The 26,546-nt window shown below is 40.3% G+C and overlaps 1 protein-coding gene and 1 long non-coding RNA gene across 7 annotated transcripts in view; one reads left to right on the forward strand and one right to left on the reverse strand.

Moving 5' to 3' along the window:
• UBE2U (ubiquitin conjugating enzyme E2 U) overlaps positions 1-13,614 on the reverse strand; it is a 64,618-nt gene extending 51,004 nt beyond the window's left edge. For 2 of the 5 annotated variants that reach the window (XM_017877200.1, XM_017877204.1), the window contains exons 1-5: positions 12,489-13,614; positions 10,891-10,972; positions 9,749-9,841; positions 5,830-5,927; positions 1,742-1,859 (exon numbers count right to left, since the gene is read on the reverse strand). In XM_017877200.1, coding sequence (XP_017732689.1) covers positions 1,742-1,859; positions 5,830-5,927; positions 9,749-9,841; positions 10,891-10,972; positions 12,489-12,554 — 457 coding nt within the window. In that variant the 5' untranslated portion in view covers positions 12,555-13,614. The remainder of the gene's footprint in view (positions 1-1,741; positions 1,860-5,829; positions 5,928-9,748; positions 9,842-10,890; positions 10,973-12,488) is intronic. The other 3 variants (XM_017877202.1, XM_017877201.1, XM_017877205.1) reach the window with 3 other exon arrangements.
• On the forward strand, positions 13,116-20,138 carry LOC108532895 (uncharacterized). 2 transcript variants are annotated; one of them, XR_001886575.1, is made up of 5 exons: positions 13,116-13,198; positions 17,349-17,408; positions 18,615-18,677; positions 18,879-19,010; positions 19,546-20,138. It is a non-coding gene; the product is annotated as an uncharacterized LOC108532895 (long non-coding RNA). The 2 variants fall into 2 exon arrangements; XR_001886576.1 differs by having other exon boundaries at positions 13,160-13,220.
• The last annotated feature ends 6,408 nt before the right edge of the window (positions 20,139-26,546 follow it).

Raw genomic sequence — 26,546 nt, forward strand, 5'->3', positions numbered from 1 at the left:
TAGACTTAGGACAATAAAATTAATTCCAGACAACTGATGATGTAGTAAAGTCCCTGATATATTTAAGGTATGTTCTGACACAAGGCAGGGCCAAGCTTGCGTATTCTGAACTTCAGTTCTGCTACATCCCAGCAGGCCTGGGAAAATATGACTGATTTGTAGCTCTAGTGTTTGTCCTGTGTTAGTTTTCTCAAGCAACCCAAAAGAAGTCTCCTTTTTCCATGGGAAATCCCTTCAAATATTTGAAAACAGCTTTTACAACTGCCCTTTATCTTTTTTTCCATTGGCTAAACATATACAGTTTCTTCAGCCTTTAGAAATATGAGGCTCCAAGTGTATTCCAGATGAAAGCCTACCAAGCCAGAGAAGGGTTAAATTATTATATAACACATACTTGGAAGAAAGGAATTTTCTATTACTGCTTTGCATTAAGCTTGTGATCAAATAGCTCCCTCAAGAACTTTGTCATAGAATAAAGTTCTATGGTACTGGAAAAGATGCTTGATCAACACCCTTTGATTTGTATCAGACCCAAAAACCCTGAGGAGGAGGAGCAATTGAGCTCAGTCACAATTATACAGACGTAGCTAATGGATTGGGAGTCCTAGAAGGGAAATAGACAAAGAAACAATGGAAATCTGAGAGAAAAAGTACTGTAAGAAATCAAGGCCTGTTGATTGGGAAGGTAGTGATATCAGCTACTATGCAAGGTTGCTGTGTGCTACCAGAAGAAGATGGGGCAGGATATAAAGGAAATAACTATGTTAGTAGGGGCCCAGCTCTCATTTGCGGAAAATCCTTCTGTGCACAAAAAGCCAGAAGCAGTGCTCTACTACCTGGAGAGAGAGACAGAGAGAGCACAGGGGCAATGGAGGCAATGGAGTTTAGAGTCACAACGAAGCTGCTGGCAGGACACCACAGGTATCAGGAAAACACTGCCCAGTAGAGCAGAAAGACTGAAGAGCTTCAGGCTCTATTTCCACGTGGACTCTTAGAAGGAATTCCTGGGGAGGGAACTCTCTGGAGAAAAAAAGTTGACATTTGCTAATCAAGAAGAAAAGTGGTGCAAATCAGTAGGATCTGGAGTACTGCACGTGAAGTCTGGGAAATGCTCATTACAGATTGAAGAGTTAAAATTAGATGTCATATCTTTATGATGGGTAGACTAGTTTCATTTGGCACCATCCATACATATGACCATAGCATTCAAAGACACTCAGCTTAAGAGCTCTTTAAAAAAGGATCACATTGGTTGGTTTGACAAAGAGTTACAGTATGAGAGATCTTAATACCATTTCATTACTGAAAATGGATACAGAAAATATTTCAAATATTCCCTTATATAACAACTTTTCCTAGATCACTATGCTATAAATGTTTGATGTATAATTGATAATTGCCAAATAACAAAAACTAGTTACTTTTTTTGTTTTTTTTTTTTTGAGACGGAGTTTCACTCTTATTGCCCAGGCTGGAGTGCAATGGCATGATCTGGGCTCACTGCAACCTCTGCCTCCCAGGTTCAAGCGATTCTCCTGCCTCAGCCTCCTGAGTAGCTGGGATTACTGGCATGCGCCACTACGCCCAGCTAATTCTGTATTTTAGTAGAGACAGGGTTTCTCCATGTTGGTCAGGCTGGTCTCAAACTCCTGACCTCAGGTGATCCACCCACCTCGACCTCCCAAAGTGTTGGGATTACAGGCGTGAGCCACTGCACCTGACAAAAGTAGGTACTTCTTACTTTGTAATGGCCGGTTGAAAAGTTTTAGAATTGTTCTGTACAGAGATTCATCTTTAATCAGTATTCTGGCTGCTTCCAAATTCACTGGATTCTCTAGCACCGGATTAGAAAGCATAACCTATAGGAAAACATAGACAACATATAATTTCAAAAGTAAACTTTTTTAGAGCAAAAAGACAAACCAATATATACAACTTTCAATAAGCATTTATTAAATGCTTACTAGTATGGATCTGGAGATAGATTAAAAAATAACATGAGACATAGTCTGTACTCTCAAGAAACCTAACATTAGGCTCAAGAATGTACTGTATAAAACCATGATAGATCAAAAAAAAGTTACAAGCTCCTTTCTGTAACTTATTCCTTCCTATCATATACATTTAAATTGAATTTAAATTAAGATTATAAAAATTTTAGTTGATGGTGGTTAGTGTATTTAAACTTCAAAATATTTTAAACAGCATTTCAAGTACACTCCCCTTGAATAACAGTGTGATAATTGAAAATGTATCTCATTTGTTATTGAGAAAGAAGTAGTTAGTAATTATGGTCTCAACTTATATTGCCCATCACTGTAGGTACAGTCACAGGTGGCTATTTAAATTTAAAATAATTAAAATTAAATAAAATTAAAAATTCAGTTCCTTAGTCATTGTAGCAATATTTCAAGTGCTCAGTAGCCACATATGACTAGTGGCTACTGTATTGAACAGTGCAGATATATTGGATATTTCCATCAATGCAGAAAGTTCTACTGTGCAGCAATGACCTTCAAAGGAATATTGAAGAGCTATTAAAATATTGATTATAATCATATGGAAGTTACTTGAGAGACAATGTTAAGTGAAAAAGAAACAGGCTATATGGTTTATATAGCCATGTGCCACATAACAATGTTTCACTCAACAACAGATGGCATATATCATGGTGGTCCTGTAAAATAACACCAAATTTTTACTGTACCTTTTCTATATTTAGATACACAAATATTTACCATTGTGTTACAATGGCCTATAGTGTTTAGTACAGTAACATGCTGTGTAGGTTTGTAGCCTAGGAGCAACAGGCTATAACATAGCCTAGGTATGTATCAGGCGATACCATCTTGGTTCGTGTAAGTACACTCCATGATTTTCAAACAATGATGAAATGTTTAACAACTCATTTCTCAGAATGTATTCTTATTGTTAAGCGTGTGGCAATATCCACACCATAATCGCAACGATGTAAAAATTCAGGTCCATTCATTCATTCATTCATTTTATTTAATATCTACCAAATGTCAGCATTGTCCTTGGTACGCTCTGGGAAATCAAGGATGAATTAGACCGGTTTCCTGATTTGGGGAAGCTTGTAGTCCAATGGGGAAGACAGATATGTAAGCAGTGTGCGCATTATAGTATTAGCGTTCTAACAGAAATCTGCTCAGGGTACTGTTGGGTGTGTGGCAAAGGAAGCTCCCTCAAAACCAAAGCTATTAATTCTGCCTAGGAAAATAAATCAGAAAAGGTATCCTAGAGGAAGACTCATTTGATCTAACTCTCACAACAACATGAACAGCTGCTTGCTGGACAGACTGAGGAAGAGGGGAGGAGAAAATGAGTTGCCAGGCAGAGCGGAACTGGAGACTGGCCATTTCTAAGGTAACTTTAGAACTCTATGAATGTTTTTTGATCTGAATTGAACCAAGCAATGTGAGTGCAGAAAACCATGAAGATATAAGTAGAGCAGGATTGCCTGGTGGGTTAGGGAGAGTCTAGGTGTGAGGATTAGATATGCAACAGAACTAGAGCTTACACCTGTGGAGAAGGTGGGATCCACCAAAAGATTTCAAACAGAAACACAGGAGAAAAGTGCAGAAAGCTCTTTCCTAGTAACAGTAGAGTTAAGGGTTTTCTTTATAATTATCAGTGATTTTCCTTTCCTTCCCATTATCTTAAAAGCTTTTGTAATGTGGGCATATTTGTTTTATTAATGCTTTTGAAAATAAAAGACAAAACTGTGTTATCTACTGGCTTTCCATGATATATTTGGCAACCCTTTGGTGTCACTTTGCATTACTGTTTAATAGAAAGAACAATCATATTATTAACTAACTAGAGGTTCAGCATCCTAAATCTGAAAATCTGAAATCCTAAATACTCCCAAATTCAAAACTTTTTGAGCACTGACATGATGTGCAAAGGAAATACTCACTGCAGCATTTCAGATTTCAAAATTTCAAATTTGGGATGCTCAAATGGTAAGTATATATAATGCAAATATTCAAAAATTGGAAAAAATCCCAATTCCTAAGCATTTCAGGTAAGAAATACTCAACCTGTATTAACTATTGAGTTATTTTCTTGGACCAGGGACAGTTCCGAATTCTTTACATGCATTAATTAATTTCCTCATCACAGGTTACATGAGGTAACAACAGCCCCGTTTTACTGATGAATAAATTGAGGCATTGAGAAGTGGGAAAATTTGTCCAATGGTACAAAGGTATCAAGTGACAGAACCAGGATGTGAAGCCAGGCAATCTTAACTCAGAGCCCCACACTTTCCTTTTATCAAATATTCTTCAATTCAAAATTTCCACCAGCTCATTCTGGTTTGCCCTTACTCATTACATTTTGGGATCATTTTGCTATTCTTAGGGCAGACTCTAGTTTAGGTGGATGAGGTCAGAGTATGTCTCAGTTTAAAGGCATTCAAAGGATTAACCCCAGATTTCTGCATATCACACTCACTGACTCCCTTAAAGCTTTTGCTCAAATGTCTCTTTCCTAGAACACAGCCTCACACAAGTAGATCCTCAATACATATTTGTAGAATGAATGAATGAACTGAACATTGAATCTTTCCTAAAGATTATATTTTACTTAGTATGCTAAGATGACTAGCCAGAAAAGTTTTATTTATTTTAAAATATAAGAAATAGAAGAAATGCAATTTATATTATAATTCATATTAAAAATTTCAATGATGCCAGAATATTTTATATTCCAAGTATTCTAGATAATCAAAATGTAATTATTTATCTCCAGATATTATTAGTGATAAGTAGGTCCATGGATAGATTATTGCTACGCTAGATCTAAGTGGTCAAAGCAAGTGTCACTGAAATAATTCATTTTAGCATCAGATGAGAAAGAAGAGTTTTTTAAGGATCAGAAACAACACAACACTGTGTAGATGTGGTGGCTCCTGCCTGTAATTCCAGCATCGTGGGAGGCTGAGGTGGGAGGATCACTTGAGCCCAGGAGTTCAAGGCCAGCCTGAGCAACATAGTGAGATCCTGTCTCTAGAGAAAATTTTAAAAATTAGCCATCCATGGTAGGACATGCCTGTGGTCCCAGCTACTTGAGAGGCTGAGGTGGGAGAATCGCTTGAGCCCAGGAGGTTGAGGCTGCAGTGAGCCATGATTGTGCCACTGTACTCTAGCCTGGGCAACAGAGCAAGATCCGGTCTCAAAAAAAAAAGAAAAGAAAGAAAAAGAAAAGAAATAGTACAACACTGCTTTTAATGCTTTTAAGGACCATGGGTCCAGTGGGTAAATGTGGCATTTGAGAAACAGGCATCTGAGGAGAGGAGAAAATCCTTAGTATAATTGTTCACTGGGTTTGATATGAACACTAATGAGACAGAAAGTAGCTAACTAGCACTGTCAGAAACTAAAAACAAAAGTGAACGTTTTAAGTTGTAGTCACTGGATCCACCTCTCTCAGGAAGGCAAGGCCTGTAAGTGAAGAACGATCTAAAAAGCTTGTTCAACACCAGGAAGTGAAGTTAGGAGCCAAAAGAAAACCTAAGGTTATATTTTTCAGAATTGAAACCATCTAAATAATTATTTTCTTCTTGTATAAGATATGTATTCTTTGGTCTTGAGGGACCTTAATTATCTATTTCATTTTAAAATAATAGTCTTTATAATTTAAGTAAGTTCCACTTTGTAGCCTTCATATAGAAGTATGGATTTAAATAAGCGTCTCAAATTCTTTAAACACTTAAATATTCATTGTATATTTTAATCCTTATAGTTTGAATAATTAGGGTAATTAAAAGTATTAAAGTGAGGATTATATGAAATCCGTCCTTACCTGTAGAGCAAGTAAGATGCTGCTCAATGTATAGTTCGTATTCCACTTCCTAGGGTTGTCCAAAAAGTCTATACAGGGCTGACCAGTATGTGGGTCTACTGTATTAAGATAATACATTAATATTGGCATATACAATAAATTATTATTTAAAACTTACAAACATCAAAATGATAAGCCAGAAAATTTATCTGCATTTACTCTTCCTTTTTCCTAGTTCTTCTCTCTGTAATGAGAAGCACTATACCCATCCCTGGTTCCCACCTATTACCATGTTGTTTTAGCTGAATACATATGCGCCCCTGCTGTTTTTCCTATCCTCTCCTCTAGCAAGATGTGGCCTTGTGGGACTAAGTTTTTGTTGTGGGATATAAGGATAAGTGTGCAATTTCTGAGTCATTTTTTAAAGGAAGTTGGTTTTCCTTCTTTTATTTTCCCCTTCCCCCGACTGGAAATGGTGACAAACAGTAAATGCCTTAGTCCCAGAAATGAAATCCTCACATTGAGGATGGGCACAACTTCCCTCCAGCCTTGGCCTGTTACCTTAAGTTAGAAAGATGTACAGGAGCTTGACCTATGCCCTAACACAGTTAATCAATTTAGTGTTTGAAAAAAATAAAAGAATAGTGTTAAATAAGAAAAATAAAACTCTAGAATGACTAGAAGAAACTTAAAATGACTTTGATTTTCTTTTGGGAAAGGATCATCTAAGATGAAAGACAATTGCAAAAACCTCAAAGAACAAAACTAATATATCTTAAATATAAATTTATTTTAAATCACAAAATCTCTAAATCCCACATGTGAAAAAACAGCATAAACAAAATTGAAAATTAATGACAAATTAGAGGAAAATTTGCAACATCTAGGACAATGTGATAACATTGTCAATTGTACCATATAAGTCACAAAATAAGAATCAACAAATGTAGGGAATGTTTACTTCTCAAGTATTCAAAGAAGTACTTATTAAAATAATAGCAAGACTCTTATTAAATTGGCAAAAAAAGGTTCTTCAAAGTTTCAATGGCCAGAATTGGAAGGTGCTAAAATAAGAACTTTATATATAGTTTTTGGTGGGAGTATAAATACCACCGAAAGGCAATTTGGCTTTTTATATAAAGACTTAAAACTGTACATAGCCATCTTTTTTTGCGGGGGGGAGGGGATGGTGTTTGGGTGTTTGAAAGCTAGTAACTAACCCCTCTCTCCCCACAAGTTCATATGTAATTATAAAATAGATCAAAGTATTGAAAGGTGGAAGTAAAAACATCAGCTACGTCATACATAAGACTGAAATGGAGAATGCACTTGATGAATGGCTTTAATCAGGCTCCACAAAAGTCCCCCTGATTTGAACCTAACTCCCAAACCGAAAGCCTACCTAAGTTTCCTGCCTGGAGAAAAAGAGACTGTACCCAGGATGGTTAGAAAGAGAGAGTGTTGAGAAAATTCTGGGCCACGCATGCTCAATTATTTCCTTCATCTCCCTAATCAGATAAGTGACTTCTGGGAGGAGTGATGGAGGAAAAAAAGAGCAGTCACAAGTTTCCTATACCTTCCCTCCTAGAGACTAAAGTTCCCTCTACTTTATGGAAGTGGGAGGGATGAGGACTAGGGGATAAGAATATCCCCCGCATTAAATTTAATCCAATAATTCTAACTATTTTAAACAAATAAAAGCACATGTACGTAATTAATTTTGTGTTGTAGATACCAAAAATAGGTTTTAATTATAATAAAATAATGTACTTGGGAAAAAATAACATAAAAAATCTAATGTAAAATGTGAATGTTCCCCTGCCTACTAATTCTACTATTTAAGACCAATATTACCAGTTGGTCTACACAAATATACACACAAACACATATGTATACACACCCATATGTGTGTGTTTATTAAATGGAAGTATATTTTAAATTTTATTGTCCAAAGTCTTTCTTCACTTAACAATGTATTTTCAACATATTTCTGGACATAAATATTTATTCAAAAAATATCTGAATACCTACTATATGCCAGGCAGTGAAGAGTCTAAGGATATAGCAATGACCTAGACCTAAAAGGTTCGTAGACCTTCCTCATTCTGTTTAGAAGCAATACATGTAACTGTAGGATATTTCACTTAAAATTCCTATGTTAATGGAGATTGAAGTTATTTCCATTTTTCTCACATTGCTATTGAGAATCAGCATCTTTTTCTTTTTTTGAGACAGGGTCTTGCTCTCTTGCCCAGGCTGGATGCAATGGCACAATCATGGCTCACTGCAGCCTTGACCTCGTGGGCTCAAGCCCCCCAAGTAACTGGGACTACAGGCACATGTTACCATGCCAAACTAATTTTTAAATATTCTGTAGAGACAGGTCTCACTATGTTGCCCAGGCTGGTGTCAAATTCCTGGAACCAAGCAATACTCCCCACCGGCCACCCAAAGTACTGGGATAACAGGCATAAGCCACTGAGCCTGGTGGGAATAAACATCTTTAAATATAACATACTCTTGCACACTTGTGCCAATATTTCTACAGAATAGTTTATAAACATGGTATTATGGGAATTTAGGGATATATGCCTTTTATACCTGATTTGAAACTGTCACACTATTTCCTCAAAAGGTCATGATTATATCAGAGGAAAAATGTCTACCCATGCCTACTAAATATGTATGTTATCGTTTGACATTTTAGGAATATGTGGTAAATAACAATATTTTTTGTTTTAATTTGCTTTTATTTTCTTACTAGTGAGATTGATAATCTTTTATGTTTATTTTGTTGTTTATTCTATCCAGTGTTTGTTTATAGCCTTCATCCATTTTTTTATTGCTTTATGTTTTTTATTGATTGACAAGTGTTCTTCGTATGATATATATATCCTGTTGCAAATATTTTCCCTCAGTTTGCAAAAGTCAATGTCTTTGACCTCTGAGTATAATGTCCTGGGCTGTAGAGAAGTTTTAACAGGTTTTGCAGTTTAATGTGTCATATTTTCCAAACAGTCACTGGGTTTTATCATGAAGAGAAAGGTCTTCCTCACCAAGCCCATAAAATTCTATTAGATTTCCTTCTTTTCCAGCATTTAAAATTTTAGATTTTGATCCTTCAGGAATTCATTTTGTGTATAACTTTAAGTAGCAATCTAACTTACCTTTTTTTTAAAAAAAAAGTTAATCTGTCCAGTGCATCATTTTTTTATAATGATGAAAAACTAGATCCAACTAAAATATTGAACAGTACAGGAATGGTGAAGTGTATTGTTGAACCATTTAAGATGATCTTTTGAAGAATGTTTAATAGTGCAGAAAAAAGACATATAGTTTTAAAATTAAAAACCTAGGCCAGGTGAAGTGGCTCCTGGCTGTAATCCCAGCACTTTGGGAGGCCAAAGCGGGTGAATGGTCAGGAGTTCAAGACCAGCTTGGCCAACATGGTGAAACCCTGTCTCTACTAAAAATACAAAAACTAGCCAGGTGTGGTGGTGCATGCCTGTAGTCCCAGCTACTGGGGAGGCTGAGGCAGGAGAATCAATTGAACCTGGGAGGTAGAGGTTGCAGTGAGCCAAGATCACACTACTGCATTCCAGCCTGGGCGACAGAGCAAGACTCTATCTCAAAAAAAACCATAAAATAAATAAAATTAAAAACCTAGAGGCAAAAATTCATGTGTAATACCTCAACTGTATAGAAAAAACTCATACATAGAAAAAAAGAAAATAAATTTGGCAAAATGTTGACAGTATTTTCTCTTTGCATTAGGATTTAAGGTGATTGTTAATTTTTTCCAGCCTTTTCATATTTTCCCCAAAGAGAGTTCTTACTTTAAGAATCATAATAAAGTTCTTAAAAAGAAACATGATTATTATAAGAAACAAGGATAATAGGGACAAAGCCTCTAATGATAAAAATGTCATTTAGTTCTTACCATTTGGGTGAAAAGGAATTGTTATAAATTTCACAACTGGAGGAGCATAGTTGTACTCCGACGTAAAATGTATTGTCAGTTGGAAGACTAAACCTATAATATAGAAATAAACATTTTTAATAAAGTGTCATGTTGTGTTGATTAACCGTAACCTGATTAACACTGGAGTTTCTCCATATGGTTTAGCCTTTGCACAGTTTTATTTTTAAGTAAATTGATTCATAGAATGTACAGACTCCTCTGGATAGTATAACAGACACTTCACAATCTATTATAATCATATGTTTTCAGTCTCTTTCCCACTAGTCCTTTACATCTACTACCTTTGTCCCTCTAACATCCACCCCCTCTATTGTATCTCATATTGACTGAACTCACATTCCCAGAATCTGTTACACCCTTTCTTGTCTACAAGTCTTTGCTGTGCTGTTTACTCTGCCCGAATTTCCTTCTCCTTCTTCTGAACCTGGCAGACTCTTACACATTTTTCAGGACTCAACTCAAATGTGATCTCCTTGGGAAGACATTCCTGACTCCCTCAGGCATAATTAACTAATCCTATTCCTCTTTGGCATTCTGTTCAAAATCCATAAAATGTATATTTTATTGTAATTATCAGCTGATGTGTTTCTCTCCCCTACCTCACTCAAGGAATCTATCTTATTAATCCACGATTGAAAGAAAACATGATCATTAAAGTTTATAGTGGCTTAGTGTTGTTGAGTTTTGATTTATGAAAATTTGGGGGAAAGTCATAAAGGAAAAAATGAGAAGTAACTGCGGGGTTTCAAAGCCAATAGGAATTTTGATAGTACCTGAGCTAATGGAAGACAGAAGATATTCTCAATTGATACTCTTTATTGTGTCTGCTTCTTAAAAATGTAATAAAATTAAGATTTGGCATAAAGAAAAATACCCCAAATTTCCATCTGTGTTGGCACATGGCAAAAAAAGTCACATAATGAAAAAATAATGGGAATATTTTTAGAATTTTAGACAACTGGTATAATACAAACTTATTATGCATACAAAGAAGAATTTCAGGAAATTTATATAATGCAACCTTATCCTACATAAAAAGAGGATGGGTAATAATGGTATAAAGACTTAAAAAAAAATAGATTGGTTTTGAAAATACAAACCCTGCCAGACTGAATTCTGTAGACCTTCAATTTCGACTTCCCATTCCATCATGTCTTCACTTACGGGACTAGCAGTGATGCCCTTGAAGTTAAAAACAAAATTAAATCAGGTAAAACTTATTAAGTATTTATTGAAGTTTTGAAAATCATATACCAGGCCACAATGAATTCTAAAAACTCTAATTTTCTTGATAACTTTATTTATTTGCTGCTGTGGGGAAGTGTTATATGTCTTATTACACAGAAGTTAATATAGATCCAAGAAAACATATACAATAGTAAATAAAAATAAATCATAAGTGTGGAAATCACAAGTGGGACTAGAAAGTCAAGATTAGGATGTGTGGCTTATACACTGTTTGTGTAAATCAATAACCAATTTAAGATTCAAATTTTAAAAGAAAGAAATAGTTGGAAAGTGCATGTTTCTTCAAAACATTTTATAGCTATATGAATGTTATATGAAAGGCATGAAGTGGGAACATTTTCATTAAGAAAAAATCCAAAATTACACTTGTATATAAAAGCGAAGTTTTCCTATACTTGAGGAATTGTTCCAACGGAGGGACAAGAATGTATTTCATAGAAAACCTTATGAACTATGTTAACTAACACATTTACATACACACAAAAACACTTCTGAGCACCCACATAGTTATTAAGTATGTTAGTGCTTGTCTGGGTGAGCACTGTCTCTCTATTATCTACATTTACATATTCCTTCATTGGATTCTCTTTCAACAGAGAACTACAAAGCTCAGGATGAGCAGAAATAATATCAAATGTTAGGTCCATGCCCCTGGAATGTTTGCTGTTGGACTCCATAACTGTTCCTAACATCTCCAGTGAAGGCAGTACTTTTATAGCACAGGTAAACACTGAACAATGCCACTGAACTACACCTGAAGCAACTGTGGGAAGCACTCTATACCTTCCATGGACAGCTTTCTTTCTATTATTTCCCTTAAGCACTCACTCTTCGCCCCTCTTCCATTTTTCATTTTCCGTAAATCAGCCTGTAGCACCCATGGACACTGATAACCTCATTGGTGGCATTTAAGGCCAAGGATATTGCTTCTTTTGTGTTAAAACTATAAAGGGAAGGCATTTATGTGTCATGCTGGTAAAAGTGCACTAGACAGTAAGTAGTGGAACACAAGAATTAAGAACTAGGGCTTTGAAGTCCGAAAACCCTATAATGGAAACATGGGGTCAAATCTTTACAGAATGTTTCTAAGTCTTAGGTTTTTGGTAGGTAAAATGAAGTACTACTTATTGTATAGTATTAGAATTAATGAGCATAAGCCTGCACCAACTAGTCACTAACTACATGACAGACCCTGATATTCAGTGCCTAGATCCACCTAAATTACTCCGCATAATATGTTCAATAAAGTTAAGCATTATTATTTTGAAGTAATAATAACTGTTATTTATACGAAATACATTACTTTAGTGAAATGGATTCATTAAATAACAATACTGTAGTTGCAAATCAGGTTTAACTAAATTATTACTTATAGAATAAACATTGGTTAAACTGCCTCTTAAAAATTGTTGCACAATGAAACACATCCCTCTACGTGCCCAGTACTTACCTTATAATTGTTCTCCTTGAGATCATAGAAGTCTCTTTGCAGCAAGAGGTAAGCTCTGCCGTGCATGATAGGCAGCGGAGGGTCTGGCACTTGTCCCCAAATGCCTCAGGTTTACTCTGAGGCGGATGTTTGAAGTTATGGGTCACTTTCCCACACTTAGTAAATTGACATAAGTTACTTGCTTTTTAGAACCTCGGAACGCTCCCAAGATAAGTGGCTTCTAAATTTGGGATATAACAATGACTTTTTCTCCTGACTCCTCGAAATGAGCAGTTCCTGAAGGAAAACTTGGGCACTTCCTCATCTGCGGCGTTTCGCTGCAGTGCCAGCTCAAAGCCCAGTCTCAAGACAAACTTGGATGAGCAACGGAGACAAGCCCGAGTCGTCGGCGCGTGAGTGGGAGTGAGCGGTGTACGCCTACCAAGATCCTAGCAGGTTGTCTCCGCTTCACAGGTGCAACCCCGCAGCCATTCACAGGAGGAAGCAAATCAGTTGCCAAGCAACAGGCCCCCGTGGGGCAGCCGAGAGACGGGGGCAGGGGGTTGGCCGCTGTCACCCAATCAGCGACAGGGGGCAGGCCTCTTGATCTCTCCATAGCCAATCCTACAACAGTTTTCCCTTTGAAAGGCCAATGAGATTCGTGGTCAAGGCGACACCACGCCTTCTCAGCCCACCAACATGGACTCTACACAACTAATGTAGAGGAAGGGGTGAGTTCCCAGGACCCAGCGTGTAAGTCATAGAAGCCATCACACAATGTCCCTCTTCGAAATTATCCTTCCTTTTTCTTTGAATATCAAAAGATATAATAAGTGAATGGTAGGTACAGGTCTGTGCTTATTCATAACAATATCTTAACTTACATGGCGAGTTACCATTCACAGTAGTGGTGCATGCTATTATGTCATCAAATCTTACGATCATCCTAGAAAAGTGCTCCAGAAACAGGGAACTCCTTAAAATTTCTCAGATTCCCATCTCTTCCCGCAGAGTTGCGCACTTGCTGTTCCTTCTACCTAGGGGTTTACCACATTCCTTCCACCCCTTCAGCTCTCATTTCCCCTTCACTCATCTTTCAGATTTTAACGACTCTTTAAGGGATCCTTTCTTTTGTGATCCCACAGGACCTTCTATTTGCCTCCTAGTTAGCATTTGTCATACAGCATCACAATTGTCTATTGTTTTCACCACACGGTTCCATTGCCAGCGCCAACTACAGAGCCTGGCATCTTGGTTCAGAGTGCTTTCTTTTTTTACTTACTATTTACTTACTAATTTTATGTAATCCGGATGTTCCTTTAGTCCATTCATTTTACAAATATTTATTAAATACTTTCTTTTACGTGAAAGATTCAAATGAAGTAACTGTCTTTATGGCTCCAATACACAATAAACCAGTATACAAAACAAAAATCATGATTTCAGATCGTGATAAACGTTATGTGGACAATAATAAAACAGTAACATGATAGAGAGTGGGGTAGGTCATTAAGGGTTAGAAATGGTGGTCAGGGAAGGCCTCTGTAAGGAATGGAGTTTTGAACTCATACATGAAAGATGAGAAGGAGCCTGTTATATGAAATATTGAGGGCAGAGAGCTCTAGGAAGAGGAAAACAGTTTATTTTTGAGTCAGGAAAGATCTTGTCTTGAAAAGGGAACAAGGGAAGGTCGCTGAGGTTGTGGAGGAGCCTGGGAGGGGTGTGATAAAGATAGGGCACTACACAGTAGGAAGTTTGGGCTTTATTTGAATAGCTGTGGGATTCCATTGGATGGGTTTAAACAGGAGAGTGTCATGCTCTGATTTATATTTACATGATTACTCTGGCTGCTCTACGAAGAATGAATTTTGGGGAGACCACCTGGAAGGATATCACGTAAATTTCATCTCCAGGTATGGCAGCATCACCAACAATCACCAACAACATGTTAACTGTACTAAAATGTTGGTACAATACAATGCTATTATTCTATATTTCATATAACTAAATGTTAAGGATTTTTTCCTGTGAAAACATCAACTAGTATCTGGGATTGAATTTTTTGGCTCTTCTTTCCATCCCATCAGATTTTAACATGGTCTTGTGTAGGACTGGAAATGTCAGGTGAAAGTGAGTAAAGGGAATAGACCTTCAGTGAGAAGGGAATAGACCCAGTTTGGAGATCCTAACTAGGTTTGTCCATATCACTGTGGTCCCACAATCCTTTCTTCCACCCTAATGGATTATTGTGATAATGAATTCAGAATCTTTTGTATTTTAAAATATATATATATATTTATTTATCATGGAAAATATGATATTTTGAAATATGTACACATTATGGAATGGCTAAATTGAGCTAACTAACATAAGCATTATCTCATATGCTGAGGAAACGTAAAATCTATTCTCATCTATTTTCAAGGATACAACATATTTTTATTAACTGTAGTCATCATGTCATACAATAAGAATCCTCCATCTTTTGTTTAAAATTTCATTCTAGGGAAAATTATGTTAAAGTAAGAGAAAGATAAAAGTAAGTAAAGGAAAAGAAAATTAAGGTAAAGAAAAACATTTTTTGTTGTGAATTTTTAGAAGATGGCATTTATATGATACTTTAGCACAATGAAAATCAAGTTGGAAGATATTCATATGTCTCTCCCCACAACAAACCTATATTAATAGCTTTGACCTCTTCTTGGGATTTCTGACTAGTATACCTACTAATTTATATCCAATTGCCTGGTTATCACCCAGCTGTCTTGTCCCAAAGACATTTCAAACTCAAACGTTTGAAATCAACTAATTACTGTTTCTCCCAATCAAGCTTCTGTCCCAGTTGGAAATTTGAAGTCATCTCTGACTCCTCTTCTTCCTCATGACTCACAAGACATGCTGTTGTCATAGCCTCTTCTCAAGCCTTACCACTAAGGCACAATTTCATAACCTTGTCATCTCTTGCCTAGATACAGAACATCTTTGTATTGTACTCCCTGACTCCAGACTTGCCTGTCATGAAACTTGATGGTAATGTATTTAAACTAACATGTGATCATGAAATTCTCTACTTAAAATACTTCAAGGGATTCCCTTCACCCCAGCTTATCCCATCTTCAACATGTGGATTTACTTCCAGGGGTGTAGGTGGGATGGCTGAAATCACGGGCAACTTTATATGTGTCTCTCTGTACATTTGTATGTGTATGCAAATGGACTTATTTTTTTTTTTGCTTGATAAACCACACACTACAGAATTAAATATAAGTTTCTTAACATGGCAAAGCAGAGCATTCCATAATATTTTCCTATTTATCCCTACTTTTATTGACACTCACGCTGCTTCATACTTGAGGTACCCACTCCATTAAACTGTGTATCTTTTTCCTGTATGTACCCATCTTGCCTAGGCTCATTATCTTTTCTCCCTGACCTTTCTTCCTCTTTTTAAATCTAATTAAAAACTGTTAACACATCCTGAAAGACATAAATGCCTCCTTGGAGCCATCCTGAACTGCCCGAATGGGTTGTGTTCTCATTTGACCTGGGTTCATCTTTGTATATTATCACCACATTATTTTGAAACTATTTGTTTATGGGGTTTTCTCTCTCACTAGAATATCATTTCTTAAGGCCATGGAGACCTGTTTATTCATCGCTGTATTCCCGGCACCAAGCACCTGGCTCAGAGGCGGTATCAGTATATTCTGATTGAATTGAACTTAGCAGAATAGAAAGTTTTGAGGCCAGAAGAGTGACCTTCCATGAAAGAACTAGGCGTAAGCCAAGGAAGAGGGTTGCAGAGATGTGAAGAGCTGGGTGATATAGAGAAGCTCAGCTAGCTCCATGACACATAGGAGGCTAAAATCTGGAGGACAGTGACAGAGTAGACAGTGAAGCAGAAGCACCCTTGAGAGCAAGAGCCACCAGAGCAGAAGGGGCTGCAGAGCTGCAGCCAGGGCACAGATTATAAGCAAAATCCCCAGGTCGCCAAAAAGGAAGGGAAAGACACTTACGAAGGTACCGCACCCGGAGGGGCTGAGGAGACAAACAGGTTAAAGTTTCCAGAAATATTTTGGGAATGGATGTTTTGAGAAGTAAAAAGCTTCCTGCCAATGTGGGGGTTTGGCACTGTTGTGTTTGGAGATGCTAACTGAACAAGATCACAGATGTACTCACTGGCTGGCCAGCATCTTGTATTTCTCTCTCTCTCTCTTTTTGTTTTTTAGAGAGTTTTCCTCTGTTGCTCAGGCTGGAGTGCCTTGGTGCAATCATAGCATATCTTATCCTATGTGTGCGTGTGTGCATGTGTGCGTGTGTGCATGTGTGTGTGTGCCTAGCATCTAGCATCTGTGTAGCAACCAGCCAGCTTTGCCTCCTACAATTAATATTATAGCAGCAGGAGCTGAAGACTAATAGCATCAGCTCTTCAGCCATCTGAGTCACTCAAAATTGGAAATTTATAAGGAGAGGCCCATCTGAAAATATTTTCTCTGCATGGTATCACCTTCCATTTATTACAACAAATGTTAGTTTTAGTAAACTTTTCACATACATGATATCATTGCTGTCATGATCTTCCTGTCACTTCTCACTCCTGAGCCCTGTCTTTCTGCACCTTGTTCATCAGCTTTGTTGTGTTTGGTTGTAGGTTAGACAAACCATCTCAAATGGGAAAATAAATTCCCATCTTCTGTCCTTCCACTGCTTTAATCTATTAGTAAGTCTGTTGATAAATAGAATGTGACTTGCAGGCAGACCTGGGTTCTGTTCTGTGTCTTATTAACCTGTAAAGATCATCTTGAAGAAGTTACTTAGCTTCCCCGTACCTACAATGTTCTCATCTGTAATTTGGAGCCAATAGTAATACTTATTTTGCAGGATCATATGAGGATTAAAAGATATAATCCCTGCCAATGACTCAGTCACACCTGGCATAGAGTAAGTACTAGCCAACACCTGCACTTTCCATGTGCTGAGCATGCTGTTCTAAGTGCTGTATGGGAATTAATTTCATCCTCACTAATAGCTCTGTACACTAGGTACTCTTAGGATTCTAATTTACAGATGAGGAAAACCAAGGCACAGAGACACTAGATGATTTGTCCAAGGTTACACAGCTGGAATGCAACAGAGCCAGGATGCAAACCTGAGTCCATACTTTTAGCCACTAAGCTACCCTGCCTCACGAGTATCTCATGTTCTACTAAGTGAGCTCTCTGGTCTTCTTCAGTAAATTATTGCTACTCTCAATAGTTGTGAGAATGTTTTTGTCCAGCTGTTATTTTTGTTTTTGTTGACTATTGTGACTGCATTTCTACCTGCTGTTAAAATGTAAACCCAAGAAAGCCAGACCACTGCTGTATAAAATAGCGCCCATCCTTGGCTGGCCTTCCCCTAGGCTGGCTGGACCCTGGGGCCTGGCTGAGCCTCCTATGCCAATACTGTGACTTAGAAACAATGTTACTGCTGGGCAGCTCTATGTTCCTCCCCGTGCTGCCTGCGCCAGCCCCAGGCTGCTGGGGAACAGTGGCCAGATCAGGGCCAGTCTGGGTACCTTGACCCTCAACTGGCCCTGCCCAGCCACCCAGCCACCCTGGACACGGCTCTGTCCCTCTGTCTCACCCCAGGCCCTGTGAGGAGTCCCCAAGAGGAGCCCACTGTACCATGGCGTTAACCTCTGCCTGGGTATCTGGGCCTGGCCACCAGCGGTGTTCTTCATGTGTTGATTTTATTTGACTCCTGGAGTGGTGGGTCTCATCTCTCCCATCTTGGCCGAGAGTGGCAGAGAATTGCCTCGCTGCAAACCCTCCTCCAGTGTCAGTGATGGTCGTCCTTGTCTCAGAATAACCAAGGGCCAGCCCGTGTCTGACCAAGGTCAAGGGGCAGGTGCAGGGGTGACAGGGATGGCTTCTAAGCCAGAAATGTCTTAAACTGCAATGTGCCATCCCATCTCCAGCCCCAGCCCAGTCACCTTAGGAGCAGGATCAGATAAAGCAGGCGGCGGGAAGGCTGGGCACTGCATTACTAACTCCAGTACATTTCTGTGTTGATCCCTGTGAAATAAAGTCTGAAAACTTAAAAAGTAAAAACCAGTGCCCAAATACATATCTGTTAACTAAATGTGTATCCTATCTTCTCTTTCAGATTGTAAATATCTTGAGAACTGAGTTTGACCTCTGCAACTTATGAATACACTTATAGTACTCTGTATGTAGCTCAGAAAATACCACGATTATTATTTATAAAAATAATTTTAAAATGTTAACTTTTAGTAAATTTGTACCCTTAAGGGAAAGTAGATTTAATTAAGTCTTACTATATGCTTTCTTGGACTTTCTCTCCCAATTCTTCCCCTAAAATAGAACTACAAGTTTCAAAAGAAAATCTTGCATTGTATTTTTATGGTAGGCAGGATTCTAAGATGACCTCCAGGATCCCTACTCCCTGTACAATCCTCAGGACTGTGAAGATGATGGATTTTACTGCTGCGGTTAAGTTGTATGTAGCACATTCAACTTGAAGAAAGGGAGGTTATTCTGGGTAAGTCTGACCTAATCAGGTGAGCCCTTAAATGGAACTAGACCCTTCCTGAAATCAGTGACTCAAAGCATGAGAGGGATTCTATGTAAGGGAGACTCTCTGTTGCTAGCTTTGGAAATGGAAGGGGCCACGCAAGGAATGTCGGTAGCCTCCAAGCGCTGAGAGTGACCACTGGCTGACAGCCAGCAAGAGAATTGGGGCCTTAGTCCTCGAATTCCAAGGAACTGAATTTTGCCACAACCACATGAGCTGGGAAAGGTACCTGAATTCCAGATCACAGCAGAACCCAGCCAATACCTTGTAAGACCTTGCATAGAGAATCTAGTCAAGCCATGCCCAGTTCAGACAGACAGAGTGAGCAAGGCAAGGCAACTAACAGTGTAACTATTTCCCTTTTGTAATGTTACTGAGGCTGACTCCAGCTTTAACAACCAGGCATCCTCTCTCCGCTATGTAAAAATAATTCTTTCCCTCAGGACTCAAACAGATGTTTTCATTTTACTTAAACTAAAAGACTGTTTTCCTCCTCCACCAGGAATATGTAGCAGTACAAAGTGCTAACGTCGTGTGGATTTGAACCCCCATCCTCGAGAGCAAAAGAAGGCTGGGGATTGCCAAATGTCAACTCAGCTGTGAGAAGTGTTTTAAATCATATTCTGACGTAGGTTATGTTGTTAACTAGAAAATGAAGTGCAGCACACATGCTTCTAGTAACTCTGGTTTCAAATCCTATGATCTCTTCTTTGTCTTGAAGACCTTTTGATGTGAGTTCCCAATATTGAGTTGCTCTGCTTTTAATAATCTTATATTCCTTCCTCAATATAAACGTCATGAAAAATACTGAACGCTAATCTTCAAAGATCAAACAGGAAGAAAGAGGTGGGCAGCATAGTTCAGTGACTTGAGTTCCTGAAATTTCTCATTTAAAAATTTTATTTTAGCTTATAAAAGCCTTGGCTCAAGAAATGCTTGGTTCCTCTTTTAAAGTTGGAGTTGTACACTCCCCACATTTCAGAAGTGTGTTAAGTACAAAATAATTAGGCCTCTCTCTGTAAGGCACCTGACATGCAGAGGCCACTTAATCATTAATTGTATCTGTATTTGTGTTTACAAGGAGGAATTCAGAATAAATACTTACTGGCTTTTACTTTGCTGTCTCTGCTTTAGCTAGGGTGACCAACAGTCTTGGTTTGCCTGAGACAAAGAACTTTTCAGTGCTGAAACTGGGACAGTCCCTGGCAAACTGGCTGGGACTAACTTGGGCATCAAGGACCTTTTTAGGGTGGGAATTGTGTAAACAACTCGGCAAGAGCTGTTTTCTGGTTTTGGGATCTTGGTGTTTAAAGGCACCCAGTTTGGTTTCCGTGGCAGGCTGATGCCCAAAGCCCATGATTAAAGTTATAAAAAGTCTTGCTCAGAATTGTGTTACGAGATGATTCACCTTTAAAGGTGTCTGTGATGAAGGAAAGCAGTACCTGCTTGCGTACTTTACGTGCACTGAAGTGTTTTAGAAAAATCAGCTCTCCTTTCATTTCCCCACATGAGAATTTCAATTGTTGAGCGATACTGCATTCAATAACATCTAATTGTGACTATTCAGTGTGTGTATACAGGTGTTTAAAAGATGTAATTATTCTAGGCTCTTTTCATATATATCAATTTAATATACCTTTTTATAGTGCTCTCAGTTGCCCCCAAGGGTAATTATGGAATTGGACGATGGAGAGACTTTGAGGTGGCAATCAGCTTGGAAGAGGGGGTTAAAGGATGACATATGGTTTAGGGATGGCTTAGGGATGTGTCTGGAAGCTGTTTTTAGTTAGCATATGTTTATTAGGGGTGGTTGAAGGGAGATGATAGAGCTGAATGAGGAGCTCGCTAAGCCCACCCTGCACCTCCTTGGCACCAGTCCTCTGGGTGTTCTATGTGATGGCATATACATGAATAATTAAACGGAATATTTTGTGCTCTGTTTACCATACTAGAAAATAATATATCCCTTGGTAAAAGTTGTTTAAAACACATTGAATAATAACAATCTTACCACTCTTTGAGCATCTACTACATGCCCAGATACCTCTCATATACTCACATATATTCTCATTAAATGCTCATACCAATTCTGAGAGATAAGTATTATAGAAAAAAATCATAAAATTAGATAGACTGTGTTTTTTGAGGACTTTATGTCAGCTGCTCTTCTATTCAGATTACATGAATTATCTTGTTTAAATCTCATAATAATTCTGTAAAATAGATACTTCAGGTGAAGAAACAGTAGTTCAGTAACTTGTCTGAGTTCACATGTTTACCAAAGAGTGAAGGGGAGATTTAAGCCAATCTGACATCAGAACCCCTGTTGTTCAGAATAGTGTCAATGCTATGTTTACCCCATTTGATGCATAAGATAATAGAGATTGCCTTACTTGCTCAAGGTCAGCTAGTTTATCTGCCAGTGCAGTTGAAAAATACATGCTGTATGCTCACATTCTCTTTGTCCAAGTTCCAGGAAGGAGGAAAAACTAGATTTTACAGTGCTATATGCTATCTGTCAGGGATTTATAGGAGATTTTTAAGGTTTTCTGGTACTTTCTGGAATGGTCCTGAGAAGTTATAATTTTTAGGTTCTCCCCCAGACAATGGTGATAATAACCTGGTTTGACAACTATTGCTCCAGCCCAGGGATGGCTAACAAGTTTTATTTCTAGTGCCATTTCTGAGTGGTAGGTTATATAGGCAAATATGTTGAAAATTTTAAGGCTAAATCTGAGTTCAGCTTGGAAGAGTACCAATTAGTGATGTCTGACATGAATTTGAGGAAAGAGAAGGACATGGGTGCCCTGGTGTCAGGTTCTAACTGAGGTCCAAGGGCAGTTAGTGGGTGAGTGGTGGGTAGTTGGAAAAACACTTGAGGAATTTTAGACAGTTTCGACATGGCTTTACTCTCTCTCTGGGCAGAAGCGAGCCATATATACAGCATTAGCAGGGTAATTATATGTTTTACAGACAATAGTCACTCCAAGCCAAGCACAAGCTCACGTGGGTGATCACCTAATATGCCTCATGTGGTGTGGTTACATAATGTGCAGGGTTGTATGCCTGCGCTCCAAACCCGTGAGTCATGCGGCACTGGAAGGCCACCTCGGCCTACTTCTGAGTAAAGCACAGCCATTTCCCGTACACTCCACCCCCCTAGGCTAAGGGCATCCTCTGGGCAGGGACACATGCCCATAGGGCAGAGCCCTGAATCCATAGCCCACAGCAACAATACAGAGAGCAACAGCTCACTACTAGGATCTCAGTTATGCTACTTATGACTGTTAGGGCCCAGCATAGGCCAGAGCCCAGGAATGCCCACCATAACTTCAGTGGGGTGACATGTGTTATATTTACACAGGCCATGACAGGTACCCATCCCACAGTGGTGTTACCCCAATGTTGCTCGATGCACCATGGCGCCTGGGCTAGGGTACTACATGTTCCCCCACTAGCTAGCCCCACTTATCATAAATGCTATGGGCCAGCCAGNTAAAGCACAGCCATTTCCCTTATACTCCACCCCCCAGGCTAAGGGCATCCTCTGGGCAGGGACACATGCCCATAGGGCAGAGCCCTGAATCCATAACCCACAACAACAATACAGAGAGCAACAGATCACTACTAGGATCTCAGTTATGCTACTTATGACTGTTAGGGCCCAGCATAGGCCAGAGCCCAGGAATGCCCACCATAACTTCAGTGGGGTGACATGTGTTATATTTACACAGGCCATGACAGGTACCCATCCCACAGTGGTGTTACCCCAATGTTGCTCGATGCACCATGGCGCCTGGGCTAGGGTACTACATGTTCCCCCACTAGCTAGCCCCACTTATCATAAATGCTATGGGCCAGCCAGAGGTAGGTGCACCATGGGTCTTGTAGTGTCTTTTGTCCAAAGCTTGCCACACTGCGTTCCAGGTGTCAGCCATGGGACCCCAAGTCTCCAGCCATGTCCAGTTCTCTGCAGATGCTGAATGCATGCGCCAAGGCAAGTTGTCTGCAACTGCTGCTGAAAGGGTGGTGCAGATCCAACAGTTGGAAATATTGGTCACCACAGCATAGGTGTGGGCCCAGTTCACGATGCAGTTGGAGCATGTTAACCTATGGTTGAAATGACAGAGCATGCACAGGTACTAACAGAGGTAAATCACATCTCTCAAGCAAAATATAAGCTAACCTTTCATCCCTGGATAACAATGCAGCCACCAAGGGATTTTGCCCTGGGTGATAATAACACATCTTCTCAGCTCCCCATGGTTCTTTTGAGTCCTATATCTGTGCCAAAGTCATGGGGGAACTCATAATAGGTCACACAAGCAATACATATATTCCTTGGAGGAGGGTTCCTGCCCTGGCCATTCCCCTACAAAACTGTCAACCAGGGGGGCCATGTATTGAATACCCAAGGAGTGACATGCAAGTCATGGTGTATGCCCTACCCCCAGGGAGTTATGCTGGCCAACCACTGGCAGTGGGGGGCTTGGAGGGTCCATGGCCACAGCCAGGTTTTCTGTTCCCCTGCCTTCAAGGGCATCGGGGCTGGTAACAACAGGTTACCGTTCATCCCCATACCTGGTTGGAGGAGGTCATCCCTTGGTATGTATCTGCAACTGGATGGGGATGGCGGCCCAGTGTAACAAAGCCTCCACCAGGGCCAGGTCAACTTTCTGTGACTGTTCATTCAAGATTTGAAGTACCAGGTCCAGCCTGGAACTCCAGCCCCACAAAGACAGGGGTGTGACATGCAAGTGTAACCCATTCTTTAAGAGCCTTTTATACCACTCAATTATATGTGCAGCTTGCGGGTTGTATAGTTCATGGAATCCCCACTTTATGTCCATTTGTTATGCCCATTTTTGTGCCTGTTGTCCAGTGAAACATGTTCCCTTATCACTCTCAGCAGCCAGAGGGTGACCATATAGGGCCCATAAGTGTTGCAGGGCATGGATGGTGTTCTGTTGGTTGGCCACTCTGCAAGGGTAGGTGAACAACAGGCTCATGACTGTGTCCACAGCTGTTAACACACGTGTATACCCTTGCAACTTCAGCAGCCACCTAATGTAATCTACTTGCAGGCACTCACCCTATCGTCGCTTGTTGTGTAACATTGGGTAGCTACCTCCATTTAGGGTATGCCTGAGCACATGCTGGGCATTTCTGACAAACCTCCCAAATGTCTTGCTTGGGCAAGAATAGACCCCAATGCTTATTGACCCATTGCATCAGTTTACCTCCCGCATGTCCCAGTTTCCAGTGTAGCCACAAGGCTACATCTCATGTAGGTGCCGACTAACCACCGGACGTTAACCAAGGCATCTGCTTCATCATTGCCGGGGGTAGCCAAAGGCGTATGGCCTGATACATGATCAACAGTTACCTCTTTCTGATGACCCGTTTCCCAAAGGTCTTGCCACATGACTTGGCCCCAATTGGGTCAGTGGCTGACTAACCCCTTCTGTATTTTCCAGGCAGTTAACCATAAGGCTAAGCCTTGATAGACTGCCCAGCTACCGATACAGATTACTATAGGTGTCACCTCCCTGGTGATCACCATCCATACTACTCTAAGTTCAGCCCATTGGTTACTTTGTCCATACCTGGTTTCAAACCATATGGTATCAGTACTAGGTTGGATTGCAACAGCAGTCCAAGCAGCAGTAGCACCTTGACTAGGCCCACCTGTGTACCATGCCCCATCGGGAATAGGGAGACACCCTTCCCTAAATAGTGAAGGCTCAGGGTCTAGGAGCGCCTTAGGCCTCATGGCCTTATCTTACATTAGGACTATAGTTTTCAAGACCTCTTGCAACTCTGCTACTAAGGGACTTGTACTCAGCATACTCTACTGCTCTAAGTATGCACCCCACTTTGGCAAAGTGGATGTCTGTGCCATCCCAGTTCGGGAGGTCATTACCCATGAACATACCCATTCTGCTATTGGGTAAGTCATCTGTGTGATGACTACAGTCTGTCCTGTCACATTCTCACAAACCTGAAGGGCGGCATACACAGGCTGGGCACCTTGGCCGCTTCCCTAATCGAAGAGAAAAGGCTCTACATTTCTGCCTGGCTGCAGCAAGTAGTCTTTAAGCTGAAGCGCCTGGGTGGGACTGGGTCACACAGCAATGTCCTTCTCTCCCTTGGACATTTTCTGGAATTGCTGCTCTGGAGACAACTGTCTCCACAAAGTTAAGAGTCCTTCATTGGGCTGCTTATGGATTTTCCCTCAGTCAACCCTGGCCAAAATCAAGTCTATCCACATATCTGAATGTGTCACTCACTGGGGCCCCCTTTTCTCCTATGGGGTTGCCCTTCAGGTGGAGCATCTTCCCCTTCTTTATGGCACAGACCCCTTAGTACTGTGGATGGCCTTCAGCTTCCCTGAGAGCTGCCATAGCAGTGGTCACTTCAAGTATGCTGTGCCCTATGTACTGGATGAGGACAGCAGCTAGGAAGCCAAAGGCACTCAGGGGGACAGAACCCAATATGAGATCCCTCATGTGGTAGGTGAAACAGTCATCATCTGGACCCTGGGTATTCAGGCCAAACACAGCCTGCTGCACACCCATCTCCCAGTTGACTTGCACCAAATCGGTATACGACTGCCATTTACTCATGGTTTGGGGTGTTTCACAGGCATCATTCCACACAGTCCATATGGCTGCCCTTAGCCACTTAGTCAGGGTGCGGCCACCTTGCCCTTGTGCCAACCACCTACTCACTTGCAGCTGTTGACAGAGAGAGGAGAGAATAATGATAAAGACCAGCTTTTCCATCTCAGACGTGGAATAGGAGATACTATCTGCTCCCTTATTCAACAAACAAAGCATCCATGTGGGCAGTTTCCCCTGGATGCTGTGGCACTGCCTGCCTAATTCCTGCAACTCAGTTGGGGTACAGGCAGTATATGAAGTATGTTGTGTTATGGCAGGGGGTCCCTGGGCCTGCCCTGGGGGCTGCAACAGCTCTTCATGATCTACCTTCTAATGAACCACTGGGCAAGCCCACAACGGGGATTCTTCCTCCTCGGTATCAGACTCAGTGGGGGGTCTCCAGCCAAGACAGCAGACCCAGGCCTGGATTCACAGCAGCCTCTAATTACTTTTCCAAGCTCTGTAGCCAGCCTCCAAGTGCTCCATCTGCACCTGAAAGTCCCTATTGATGGCAGCTTCTAACTCTTATTCTGAGCTGTGTAGCCAGGTGTTAGGTGCCCCGCCTGTGCCTGGAGGGCCCTTACCAGTGCTGTATCCCTCAGGGACTGGGTGTGTACTTCTTGTAGCACAGTCAAAAGTGCCCATCCAACTCTGCAGGCAAAAGCTTGCTCCCTCTTGGTGCTGTGCTCTTTCACTGCTTCAGTGCCTTCTCCATGCTCATGACAGACCCATCTACTGCCTCCCAGGTTTCCACTGGAACCTGTCTGAGCAGCACAGCTGCCACCGGGTACCACAACCCATGTTGCGACCACATGGCCAACCCAGAATCAGACGGGACCAA

This window comes from Rhinopithecus bieti, unplaced genomic scaffold, assembly GCF_001698545.2.
Source record: "Rhinopithecus bieti isolate Rb0 unplaced genomic scaffold, ASM169854v2 scaffold_6380, whole genome shotgun sequence".
Lineage (NCBI taxonomy): Eukaryota > Metazoa > Chordata > Mammalia > Primates > Cercopithecidae > Rhinopithecus > Rhinopithecus bieti.